This window comes from Colossoma macropomum, unplaced genomic scaffold, assembly GCF_904425465.1.
Source record: "Colossoma macropomum unplaced genomic scaffold, Colossoma_macropomum, whole genome shotgun sequence".
NCBI classification, from domain to species: Eukaryota; Metazoa; Chordata; class Actinopteri; order Characiformes; family Serrasalmidae; genus Colossoma; species Colossoma macropomum.
This window is the reverse complement of record NW_023495090.1, coordinates 1-14,049: the sequence shown is the minus strand read 5'-3', so window position 1 is coordinate 14,049 and position 14,049 is coordinate 1. Positions and strand designations below refer to the sequence as shown.

General features: G+C 39.5%; 1 protein-coding gene across 1 annotated transcript in view; it reads left to right on the top strand.

Moving 5' to 3' along the window:
* Positions 1-13,322, top strand: part of LOC118801004 (dolichyl-diphosphooligosaccharide--protein glycosyltransferase subunit STT3B-like) — a gene marked incomplete at its 3' end in the record, with an annotated part of 111,061 nt that extends 97,739 nt beyond the window's left edge. The window contains exon 3 of the mRNA XM_036561177.1: positions 13,035-13,322. Coding sequence (XP_036417070.1) covers positions 13,035-13,322 — 288 coding nt within the window. The remainder of the gene's footprint in view (positions 1-13,034) is intronic.
* Positions 13,323-14,049: the final 727 nt, after the last annotated feature.

The following is a 14,049-nucleotide window of genomic DNA, read 5'->3' as shown; positions in this document are numbered from 1 at the left end:
TGTTTGATCTGATCTGAGTCTGTTTGATCTCTTCTTTTTCTTGCTTTCATTTCTGTGTTTGAGTCTCTTTTTTAGAGATTGCAACCTCCCACTGTGCCTGAGGCAAGGGCTGTTTCTCTCTCTCTCTCTCTCTCTCTCTCTCTCTCTCTCTCTCTCTCTCTCTTTCTCTCTCTCTCTCTCTCTCTCTCTCTCTCTCTCTCTATTCTGAGGACAGGATTAAGGACATGGCCCCTCCCCCAGATTGTGGGGTGACTGTGATTGTGACTTGGTGTATTTTCATTACCGTGTGCTACATGATGCTGCCCTGTTCTGCTACAGTTCACTCAAGAGGCCAAACAGCTCAGGATAACTGGAGCTTCTAATCACATGCAGTCTTAAAGTGCACTGTTGCTGAGACGTTGCTCTCGTCATGCAGATGTTTTTTTTTAGAAAGGAATATAATTCTATTCAATTCATGCCGCTTTACTGGCTGGACAAGAAGTGGTAGATTCTTACTATCAAAGCTTGTTTTTTGGTAATATTAAAGAATAATACGTTGAACGTAGAGTCTTTTAAACTATAACAGAGTGAAATGTTGGGACTGTACAATGAACATTGCAGTATTGCAGTTGTAAGAGTTTAAGAGGAAAAGAACAAAGTATATTTACACAACTTTCTCACTGTCTACTGTATCAGAAATCTCTTCTTTGTAGCTCCACCATAAAGTTGTACAGTTAGACAGACTGTAACTCTGCATGTATATAGTGACCTATAAGGTAGATGGCAGTCATAAGGTGGCCAGTTAGTGGATGTTCAAGGTAGGTGTTTCTAATAAAGTGGCCAATTAGTGGAAGCTCAAGGTAGGTGTTTCTAATAAAGTGGCCAGTTAGTGGATATTTGACTCACATTTATAAGACATTAATTCGGTCTTGTTATATTGAGTCTACATTTACATTCTTCAGATCAGCACAAATGTCAGAGTGAAAGCAGTTCTGTTCTGTAATGGATCTGCGAGGCAGTGGACAGAAATAGCCTTTAGCTCATCTGCTGTGGCTCACTGACCAACTCTTTCTTTAAAGTTACTGCAACAGTTCTTCCTTTCACTGCTGCAAAACCACTGAAACCTTTCACGCCCACGCAAGCACAGGCAAGACAGCGAGGGCCTGATCTGCTGAGCCTTGTGCTCCAGTTTCAGGGGCAGATCAGACGCATTCGCATCTAACCGTCAACTGCAGTCTTAGTACATCACATGTTGATTTCAGATGCGCTGTGCAGGCATTTTGTGGTCCAATCAAGGCACATTTTGCACTGAGGTTTGTTTGGTTGTCTTTGGACTGGTGGCCACTTTCACAGCAGGTTTGCTGTGACCTCAGACACACTGATCCTATATGAAGTGTGGCAGTATGTGTGTTATGGCATGTCAGGTTTACCATAAATTCTTCAACAAGATTGATGTCTCATGTGCCAGGAATATTACCAGTTACCAAGGTATAAACACTGCTGTCATAAAATCGTGTTTAATTTTTAATACTTGGTCTGCCCACGACAACAGAAGTACTGCACTATATCGATGTGTTTTGTCAATAAATTAAACCAACATTTGCTGCCTAATTAAACAAAATGAACCTGCATAAAGGTTTTAAGCAGCGTTCTCTCCTGTCTGCTTAGCAGAGTAGTTTAACTCAGAGAGCTGTATTGATTCTTGGATGCAGCATGGTCAGAGTCTTATAGTTGATTGGTAATTGCCCCGATGATAGATTGTTATTGTGAATCTAACCTTTTGCACAGTGCAGCTAGGGCAGCTTTTCTGTAGTGACCGCTTTACTGATTATAGCTGGGGTGGGGTGGCCCGAGGGGTGGTAAAGCCTCGTTGGGGTGGTGCTGGCCATCCCTTGACTATGCCTCTGCTAATGAACTTATACTTTTAATGTTATTTTGATTACATGTTTGCATGTACCTTCAGATATGATAACATTCTGTAAAATTTAGGATAAAATTCCTAAATTAAGATTTGCTTCTGTAAGATGAAATCGTATTTCGACCTTCTCAGATCTTAACTCAGGACAAGAGATAGGAAAAGTCTGTCATACGGCCCCAGGATTGCTTTCTCTGTGGTATATTAGGATACAGGTGAGCTCTCCCGTTGGTTAGGACTTAAGGAGCTGGACAAAAGGCCTTAATCGTTATATTAAAATAGGAAGTGACAAAGGAATCAAGCAATCAATGTTTTGATTTACAAAGGGTGGGTCCAATGTCTCGTTAGTCGTTCTGGAAGTTCTAGATACGTCACTGTAGCACATCATGTGCTACTCCGGGCTCAAGAAGGATGATGGAGGCAGGATTGATGGTCGCAGCAGCCTTTTGCCAGAGCAGCAACAGCTGGCTCTCATTAAGGGCAGCCAAGGGCTTGTTGCTCCGCCTCCCCATCACTGTCCCGCAGCTCAGCCACCCAGGTCGAATGTACAGCAAATTAAAGTGGCCTCACTGCAGGACCAGAGGCGGCGCCCAGGAGGCAGGCGTTGCACGCCATCCCCCACTTACTTGCAGTTCTCCTCTCTCCGCCATCCCCGCAGGGCTGCATCGTCACTCGGAGTTTGGGCCCCGCCTTCTTGCCGACTCATGCGGCTGCCATCGGGGCCCAGGGGACAGGCACATGCCACGGTCGCTGACTGTGAATACAAGTCACAGTTCAGCAGGTTTGGGTTAGTTGTTAGGAATGTAAAACAGCAGCGGGAGCTCTGTACCAGGACTCTGTACTACGTTACTGTATATACGTTAATATCTGTTTCAAGCTTCACATGTCCATGTTTTAATCTAGTGTATGAGATTGTGGTTGATGTTGGGTATTTTCTGTAAGTGTGGTCAGTGGGGGTGATGGGAAAAGGTGAGATGAGTGCAGCAGGGTCATGAGGTCTCCTGGCTGTCTCAGGTAATTTAATCTCACCCGTATTCCCTTCCATTCACCTCTAGCACATCCTCTCAGTAGATTTGCACTGTACTGCTCCTTCTCCTGCAGTTTATTTCAATTCAGAATAGCAATACCGCAATCAGTGTACTGAGAACACTGGCCTTCATCCACCAACCATTTGTAAGAAGAAATTTCTTCGTAAAACCCACTTACGCAGATTCTGACATTCACCAATGATTTCTTATTTGGGATTTGTTCTACAGAGTCTACACACACTCAAGACCATGAAGGTGAGAGCAGTTCTGTGCTTTAAGAACACGTCATGAATCTGACGTAGACTTTTCCTTAGGATCTTTCTTAAGAACACATTTAAGAAAAAATTATCAAGGTACTGGTGAATGAGGCCCAGAGTTGCCAAAACATAGTAAAATGTGGCTGTTTAGATCTGAACATACTCGAGAAAGTAATTACAGAAATACAGTATGTGTGATGACAACCCATAATGACAGTAAGCAAAGAAACTGTATGTATTTATCTTCTTACGTATGCAGCACTGATAGTGATCAGGATACTCTGTGTATCGGTATCTCTTTCCGTCTGTAGGTGATGACTGAGACGGCTCTCATTAATTTTCTTTCTTGGAGCTTATCTCCTCTGCCTGTGACTCCATGCCACATAACACCTCTCATCTCTCTTCCCCCATCCTCCATTGCTGAGGGGAAGATACACAGTGCCCTTCTTAGTCTTGTGGCTTTGATTAGATGTGAAACATACATTAATGTGACACCTTAGAAGAATGGGAGTCTATGGGAGTCTTTGGGGGAGTCAATAAGAGTATGTTTGAATCAGTAAGAGTCCATAGGGGTAAATGAGTATATGGAAGTCTGTTAGAGTCTATGGGTGCAATTAGTGTTGCATAGGACTCAATGAGAGTCTGTATTGGCAAATGGGAGTCTTATAGGAGTTTTAAGGGGAATCTATGGATGTTTATGGGAGTCTGTTAGAGTCTATGGGTGTCAGTGAGTGACATTTTTAGGTCAGTTAGAGTCTGAGAGTCACTGAGAGTCAATTGCTTTCTGTAAGAAAAGAGGCCATAGATTCCCATTTAAACTCCAATAAAACTCCCATTTACCAGTACAGGCTCTCATTGAGTTTGTATTGATAAATGGGATTCTTATTTTAGTTTAAATGGGAATCTGTGGAATTTTATGGGAGTATATGGGAGTCTGTTAGAGTCTATGGGTGTCAAATAGTGTTACATAGGACTCAATGAGTGTCTGTATTGGCAAATGAGAGTCTTATATGAGTTTAAATGGGACTTTTAAATTGGAATCTATGGAAGTTTATGAGAGTATATGGGAGTCTGTTGGAATCTATGGGTGTCAGAGAGTGGTAATTTGGGTTCAGTTAGAGTCTATGGGAGTCATTTGCCTTCTGTGAGAGTCAGTGGGACTCAGCAGCAGTCTCTGGAGTCAATGGCTGTTTATGGGAGTCTAATGGTAGTGAATGGGAGTATGTGACATTCTTTTCCAGCCAGTAGGCATCTGTGGGAGATCAGGGAAATCAATGGCAGTCAATGTATGATTATTTAGACTATGGGAGTCTGTGGGAGTCGTTGTTAGTCAATAACAGTCTGTGGGGGTCAGTGGCAGTCTATGGGAGTTGAGTGGAGTCTGCTAGAGTTTATATGATACTGAAGTCCATTGGGAGTCTGCGAGATAATGTAGTCAGTGTCAGTGTTTAGGAGTCTTGGGGATATTAAAGGGGTAAGGTGGGAGTGTATAGGAGATTAGAGGAATCAATGGGAGTGAGTGATATTTCACCTTCTGCCAGAACAGTGGAAACTTTCTGTGCATGTTTTTCAAAATGTTTTTAAAGCTTCCGGAGACCGCATTCTTCTCTCCACAAGGAAAATACAAGCACAAGAACATGGAAACACCACACTAGAGTGTATGTGTTTGCATGCACTTCAGCTTTAATGACACAAAGCATGTTGTTTCATACAGGACGCAGCAAAGAGATCATAGAACTTTCCTTCCTTTTGTCATTAAACACTTTCACATTTCACCTCCTGTGTACGGAGTTTTAGCCGAATCATCATGAACCCTCCAGGTGTTTGGATGTGATTATTTGGCTCACAGGGCTGTGAAGTGCCTCGAAAGCATAAATGGAAATGTTTGCATCCCATATGGACCAAAAATTATATTGTAAAGTCTTTTCTGAGGTTTTCTCAGGACAGAGTCGTCCTGTTTTTCAAAGAGCTTTTCCAAGTTTACGCAACGAATATTCCGTTTCAGTTATGCAACTTGGGTTTTTGTCATTTTGCCATTTTTTGTGCATAGATACATTATGGAATTAATTGTAGTCAATTATAACAATCATAACACTTTTTTAATGTTGAAAGGTGACACAAACATGGCAGTAATGTAATAATTGTACTATGTCTGTTAGAGCATTCTCCAGAGAACTCTCCTTATTCCCCTGTCTGTTCTTCTCTTCCTCTGTCCTCCCTCATCTCCCCATTCCTAAGGGAAGGAAATACGTCCCTTCTTTTTCTGATTAGATGGGAAAAATGTGTTGAGACAGCTTTTAAGAATGGGAGTCTATAGGAGTCAATGGCAGAGTCTGTGAGAGCCAGTGGGAGTCAACAGCGGCCCATGGGAGTCTGTTGAAGTCAATGTCTCTCAATGTGACCAAATGTGATTTATTGGGAGTCAGAGAGAATCTATAGAAGCAGCAGTCTGTGGCAGTCAATGGCAGTCTATAGGATTCTCCTGGGAATCTTTTTGACTCTGTGGGGATCACTGAGAGTGTTTGGAAATCAATGGGACGCTATTGAAGTCTTTGAAAGTCAACGAGAGTCTATGGGCATCAGTGGGAGTCTGTTGAAGTCTGTGGGAGTGAGAGTCTATAGCAGTCACTAGATGTCGGGGCGGTCGGTGGAAGTCTATTGGAGTCATCAGTAGTCATCAGTAGTGGGAGTTTATGGCAGTCAGTGGGAGATCATTTCTCTTGTTTCAGTGAGCTACGAGAGTCAGAGGTAGTCAGTGGCAGTCTATGGGAGCCTGTGGTAGTCTATGGAATACAATGAGTATATCTCTGTTGTCGGAAGAAAACCTCACATCTCCATTTTTGACGTTTTCAGTTTTTGACATAATTTAAAAATACCTGTTACCCTTTACATCGTGTGTAAATTTCATGATGAATGGACTAAAAGAAAAGACTCAAAATTACTTGGAAAAAAGTCTGGTTCCATTGACTTACATTAAAAGTAAAGTATGTTTTTTCCTTCTCCAGTAAAGTTACTGTTTTGGAGATATGTGATTTTCTTCCGACAACAGCGATATGGGAGTCAAAACCAATTTACAGCAGCCTAATGGGGGGTCAGTGGTAGTCTGTGGGAGTCTATTGGGGTCTATAGGAGTCAATGGAAGTCAATAGGAGTGTGTTAGAGTTCATGGGAGTCAAAGAAAGCCTGGAAGTTAGTGAGAGTGTATGACAGTTGTTTGGAATTCGTTGGAGACTTTGAAGGTCAATGAGGGATTCAGTGACACTCTGTAGGAGTCAGTGTGGGTCTGACAGTTTATGAGTGTCATTGGCAGTTTATGATAGTGAATGGTAGTCTATGGGAGTCTATTGGGGTCTTCTGGCATCTATGGGAGTTTATGGCAGTCAATGAGGTCCTTTCTCCTCTTGTTTCAGTGAGCTACGAGGGAGAAATTATTCATATAAAATGTAGGGCGAGTTGTTGCGAGGTGTGCATGCGATGGGGGACCAAGGAGGGCTAGGGCTTCCTAATGAGAGCCTCTGGGAGCTTTTCGGCACTGCTTGTAGAATTTAGCAGAGCAGGAAAGTTCATAGCTTTACAGAAAAGTTTCTTGGTTTTTGATTTTCCAGTGTGCAGTCGAGCATGTCTTGCTACCTGCATGTGTTGTGACGTTCTGTGCGGTTTGACTGCCCTACAGCTGTGTACTGACAAGAGCTCTGGGGCAACTTCACCCTCAGGGCCCAAACACAGGCCTGTGGGCCTCCTGACAATCACACTGTCCTGAAGGCAGCTGAGCAGGCAGGGAGGTTTACAGGAGAAGATTCTCAGGTATCGCCAGCGATAAACGCATGATGTAATTTTGTACAAGTTATTTCTGACACATAGCTCATTGAAAGAAGTGGAGAAATTGTGTTGAAATGCAACTTTTCATTTATAACATGTTGTATTAAGTAGAGGAGATATTTTGGTAACACTTAACTGTTAACAGATCCTTATATAGCAAATAATCATTATCTAATAGTTCTATATTTTCCTGTATCGGTATTTAAACATTTAAAACAAGAAATAAGGGATTCAGTTATAATTGTTTTTGTGCAACTAAGTAAATGTTTTATGTTTTGTTAGAGAATTTAATATTTAGTCATATAATTTAGTCATAGAGGATCAAATAATTAATTTTTAAGCATGTCTCAAACTATAATTATTGATTAGATTTCTTGTTCAAAAACATTATTGATTAATTATATATCTCTATGTAAATTGTTAAACATTCAAATGTTACCATTAATTAATCCAAATGTAAAAATTACATTGTCATAAGAGTAATAAACAAACTTTTATGTAATTAATAGGATGCAGTTTATTAGGGCCAATTGTAATAAAGTGTTACCTAAATATCTTTTCATAAATGTATAATATTTAACTGTAAAAAGTAGCATTATGATGTATATTATAAAATATGTAAAATTCAGTTGCAACTTCATATAATTCAAAGTAACAATTTATTAACATACAAGTGATTATATGCATGTTTATATGTGTGTAAAACGTTATTGGTGTATATGTGTATATATGTATGTGTTATTGTAAATGGTTATATCAAAGTTATTGTTGTATGTAATCATGTTTTGCTGAATCTTTTCACATTTTTGCCATAGTTTTTGAAAACACTCATATTTCATATTACTGAAACAAACATGAATAACAGTCAGAGAAGTGAGGATTCAAACCTGACAATACAGAATGTAAATTAAATGCAAATGTAATTCAGTGTGTAACTAAGTGTGTAATTAATTATGCATTTATATTTGAATAATTATGTTAATTGAATTGAATGTATAGCAAAATGACTAATACCTCTCTTCGTCTGGGGGTTAAAGGCTCTAAATGAGAATAACCTCTCAACGGCGTGTTAGATCCACATTTAAATAAAGTTTTATCATGTTTTAACCAAAGAAGTCACGCTGGGTATTTCATTATGACCTTTAGATTAGAAATTATGCTCTTCCATGCCTGAGTGGTTCATAATTAATGAGTTATTTTTAAGCCTCATAGATCTTCCTCTGACCTGAACTGCCTTCTTTCTGTTCCTCTGTGTGTTGAGTAAAGTACTGAGTCTGTAGTTCAGTACTACAGTCTAACATACATGCACTGTCCACTGTGTTAGAAACTCCAGGCTCAGTTCATGTGAAATCACTCAAGATCTACTGACTGACCATGTCAGATCTGCTTAATACTTTAAGGAAATTATTAAGATAGTCTACAAAGTTTGAAATGTGTGTCTACATTAGTTTCTGAGATGTAGAGGCTTTAAAAGTAGGCGTGGCCTTAAATGTTGCCTTTAAATGAGAGGTGTTGAAAAAAAAGCACTTTGTTCAGCACTTTGTTTGTATAACTTTTAAGCTACTGATGCTGGATGTGATATTTTTAGGGGTTATTCTTTATTTTAGTATGTTTAACTGCCAAATAGATAGGAAAATACAGATATATGTTTTCAAAGTTATGGTTTATTGAAAATCTAGAGGGAAAAAAATTGCACATTTAGGCAAATGTGATGCTCTGTATCTCTGCACTGAAGCACATCAGATCTCTCACATTTTGGTATTTATTACTCATATCACTGTACTTTTTTATAGATAGATGATAATGTAATAAAAGTAATAAAGGTTTCTGTTTTAAGCCATTCAGATTTAACACATTGCGCCTACTTGTTAATTATTGCCAGGATTTCACAATATTTAACACTAATTCTTTTTCACAGTCGAATACTGCATTTATTATTTTTTTGTGAAACACAGCAAATGACTGTGAGGCTAATGTTGAGCTGTACGGCACAGCATTGTGGGATATGACTCTTAAAAAAAAGGCCTTATTATTTTAATAAAAAAAAAAAAATGTTTTGAGATTTTGGTATTTTAAATATTTTTTTATTTATTTTTGGTACTTTTAAAGTTTTACACAGGATTAATTTAGTTGTTTTGTTGTGTAGATTCTGGGCATGTTTTTGCAAATTATGAACCCAATTAAAGTGTCTCTAATGTGTGTGTGTGTGTGTGTGTGTGTGTATATATATATATATATATATACATATATATATATATATATATATATATATATATATATATATATATATATATATATACATAGTCTGCAAATTAGTGGATACTGAGTTGAATTACTTTTGCAGTTTTGTAAAGATACAGGCAGTTACTGTACTTGTTACGTAAATGTACAGCAACATAACAGCTACATCACAGTACAGTAATCTCTGTGGAGTCACAGTATGCACATTTTACTGTTATTTACTGTTAATATGGTTTATTAAATTACTGTGAAAGTAATTCAACTAGAAACCAGAAATGTACTGTAATTTTACAGTCAGGCACATTTAATAATAATAATAATAGTAAGTTAAATGTATGTAGCTCCTTTCACAAACCCAAAGGATGCTTTACCAAGCGAAGGGGGGGCATGGAAGTGAAAAAAAAACTAACACTCAGATATATATATTTTTTCAAATATATATTGCTCATGTCTGATAAAAATCTACTAAGAACCCACCCACTACTGTCGCAAACAATCATTTTTTTGTATTCACATCTGGAAAAGTAGCAAATGAAGACTATTAAGGAGTAGTTAGCTTTAAATCGCTGCTATCCACGTCAGCCAGGATGATGTATTGCAGTACCTCCACTAACTCCTCAACCTGTTGGAATCACAGGGAGGCCTAAAGGTTCAGGGGAAGCTGTGATTGGGCGCTTAATTACTCTCTCATTACTGCGTTCACTGCTCATCTGTAGCGTGAAGAGAAACCTTCATGTCAGTCTGAAGTCGTGGAGTCTGGAGGCGTGTAGAGTAGAGCTTTAGCCGCAGCACTGCAGAGGTGGAGGACAAACAGGGCGGCTTTCAAGCTTCCAAAGCAGACCTGTCAGAACGGAAGACAGGGGGCGTTGTGGTGATGGTGATGGTGGTGGAATGAAATATTCATGCGTTTTGTCGCGAGCTGCAGTTGTGGAGTGTTGATCTGCTCAGGCCTTTTGTCTTTCAGTCTCCAGCTGAGCTTTACGCTCTCAGAACCTTCAGCTGGAATGATGGACCGCACAGTGTTTCTTCAGCAGACTCAACCTCTTCGTCCTCGTCTGGTGGGAACGCAGCTTTTTAATCATTAATGGATTCTGTAATCTGTCACTTATGTAACATCACATTTTGAAAGTTTTCAGATATAGATATAGTGTTTATATGAGCCTACACTGCTGATGTTCATAACTCTACATCATTAACAGTTCTAATCTGATAGTAGGAAAACCTTATGGTGCAAAATCAAACATTTCCACTGTGGCTGGATTTTATTTATTTAGCACTGTCAGCTATCAGTTGGCTGACCACCCTTCTAAAAAACAAGCATCCTTAAAGTTCATTTCATTAAGTAAACTTAAGTAAAGTTCAAGTATGCTTCCCAAGTATACTTTATACAGTAAGTATACTAATATTAATGTACTGGTAGAGTAGTTGTAAGTGTACTGTTTCAATACTTCTTGGGATTAAATTGGCCCAATTTTTAGTTTATAAAAGAAAACTTTAATTATACTTTAGTTATAAGAGTAGTAAACTTGTAGACAACCAGTTTACATATAAGTTTTATTTTGTACTGCAACTGTACTGTGAACTACACTAAAAGTGAACTTCTACTGTTCATTTACTAGTTTTATACTTCTGTCCGACATTTTAGTTTATGAAAGTACACTTTAAAGTAAACTACTAATAGTTTATATATAGCAATTAAGTAAAGTTAACTAATATGAACACTACCAGTGGATCTTTATAAATCATAATCTTCAAACAAATATTGAGTTTAATGAAGAAATATAAGGACAGCCTCTCTGAAATCAGTCCCACAAACTGCCCACAAACAGGTTATACTGCTTTACAATTTGCATAAAAGATCAGCTCCACAAATGTACTGTTTACTCTAAGCTATTCCACCAAACTACAAGCCAAGTATACTTAAACTTTATGAATAAGGTAAGAATGCTTACTCACACCTAAGTATATCTTGATCAAAAGATTAAGTACAGTATAGCCCAAATATACTTAGACTTTTCTGTGTACTTGTCAGTATAAGCCAAGTGGACTTAAGTATAATTTTGTTCAGTATGTCTCAGATAAGCACATAAAAAGTAAACTGAATTCATACTCACTTATTTCTAGTTCAAAAGCAGTAAACTTACAGCGCACTTGAATAAACCTCTTTTTTGTAAGGGCAGGCCTTCAGCATATTGCAGTATGAGAAGTGATTGAGAAAGGAAAGGAGAGAACTCTGAGAACTTCTGCTTTAAGCTAGAAGACCAGACCACCTCTTGATAAACAGAGGTAGAACTGAGAGACAACTAAGGAACAGGGAGGAGATGGGGAGTTGGTGGGCTGGTCACCGGAAACAGACTGTAGGGATGAATGTTGATAGAACATTATATAGGAAGCATGAGGTTCTTCTGTTATGGTCCTCCTCCCGAACTCTGGTTATTTAATAGATTAGATATTATTATTATTTAATTAGATAGGAAGTCAGAAGTGTTCTGGCGTGGTCCTCCCCCCAAACTTTAGTTATAACACCATTTACAGTTTTCTAGCTAATGCTAAAGCTTCAGCATAGATGCTCTCAAGAGAACAGGCTCACATAAAGGGGCATGTAAGCATGTTAAAACTGAGAGAGGTGTCGTTATTGAGTGAGGAGAACAAAAACAGGCTAAAATATGGTGCTGCTGCTGCGAGTCGTCTCTGACTTTACATCTACAAGGTAGACCAACAAGGTGGGAGGGTTCAGTAGAATGGACAGTGAGTGGACACAGTGTTTAAAAACTCCAGCAGCACTGCTGTGTCTGATCCACTCGCACCAGCGCAACACACACTCACACACCACCACCACGTCAGTGTTACTGCAGTGCTGAGAATGATCCACCACCCAAATAGTATCTGCTCTGTGAGGGTCCATGGGGGTCCTGACCACTGAAGAACAGGGTAAAAGGGGGCTAACAAAGTATCAGAGAAACAGATGGACTACAGTCTGTAACTGTAGAACTACAAAGTGCACCTATATAGTAAGTGGAGCTGATAAAATGGACAATGAGTGTAGAAACAAGGAGGTGGTCATAATGTTATGCCTGATCGGTGTGTGACGACAATAGTAGATAATTCGCTCATATCCTCAGAGACACGTCCTTCACCAAGTTTAGACTGAGTTCTCTTTGAATTCTCTTTCAATCATCAGATTCATCCCCTTAGGGAAGGGGTTTAAAGCACAACCTTAAAAATTTTAAAGGTACACACACTGCATTCACTTTCAGAGAGGAAGGGGGCATGTTTGTACCTTTTTATAGCATAATATGAATGTGAAAAAATAAAATGTATGGAATGAAGACTCAGAGTATGAAGTCAAAGCTAGGGGGATCAGACATCCTCTTTTTCCAGGACGTCTCCTCTTTTTGCAGACTAAAAACCCAGGATTTCTGATTGGCCTAAAAGGTTCAGGATTTGGCTTTCCTTTTATGTTGTTATTTGCCTTCTACAGCCCCTCCTGCCCACAGTGCCCTCTTTTTGCAACCCGAAATATGAACAATGCAACTTAAACAATGTAACTGTAACAGAATATGGTACAGTTATGTTCTTTAAAGGGGCTGAAGAAGCACCCTTGAGGTCACCACCTGGGAGTGTTTGCACCCTGAAAGGCACAATTTTTTTTCTAAGTGTAGAAAACAAACCAAGCCCAGCCTGAGCCTGAAAGACTGTCACGAACCCGACCTGAAACTCGGGGAAAAAAAGTGTTTTTGGGTTTGGTTGAAGGCCTGTAATCCGTGTCTAACACTGTGTCTTTCTTTGTTTCAGGTGTATCCTGGTCTGATGGTAACAGCAGGACTAATCCACTACACTCTGAATCTGCTCCACATCACTGTCCACATCCGGGACGTTTGTGTGTTTTTGGCCCCCGTGTTCAGTGGACTAACAGCCATCTCCACATTTCTTCTGACGGGGGAGCTGTGGAGCCAGGGCGCCGCCCTGCTGGCTGCCTGCTTCATTGCCATCGTGCCTGGATACATCTCCCGCTCCGTCGCCGGCTCATTTGACAACGAGGGCATTGCCATCTTCGCCCTGCAGTTCACCTACTACCTATGGGTGAGTGACACCTTCTGTAGACCCCAAAAACATCTACTGTAGTAGACCCCAAAAAAGTCTATTCAAGTAGACCCCAAAAATGAAATTATGAACAGTGAAAATGAGCATACTGGTCCCCTTTAAAACGTGTAAAATGACAAAATACAGTTTGAGTTTATGCAGTGATGTTGACTGTTGGCTATAAATCCTCAGGCTGATGATGCTAATGAAACACTGTAGATGAGCAAAGTGGATGGTTAGAGTAAACGAAGTGAAATGAGACGTTTTGACGTGTTTTCTTGTCTTGTTAAGGCAGTGTGTAAATTAGGCAGCCACTCCAATCTCTTTGATTTACACTGAAATTTCTTATCCTGTATGACTCATAAACTTTACGGGTGTCGTGTGAAAATTACATTACCCCCTCCCCCACCCATAGAGAACTAATCCCACCCAAATACTAATAACAACAGTAAAAGCTTGTTTGCTGAAGAAAAACTTTCATTTTCCAGGTTTTGGAAAGTGCAGTACAGCAATTCACTTTCTCCAAAGATTTTTCCAGAGCAGATAAGCTGAGAGATAAAACCCAGTGACCTCCTGCTCTCTCTCTCTCTCTCTCTCTCTCTCTCTCTCTCTCTCTCTGTCTTTGGACTTACTGGACATATTGTCACTGTTACTGTTTTAAAGACATATTCAGCTCCATAAATATTTGCACGTTGACAAGCTTACTGTAAATTCGCTCTCTACCACA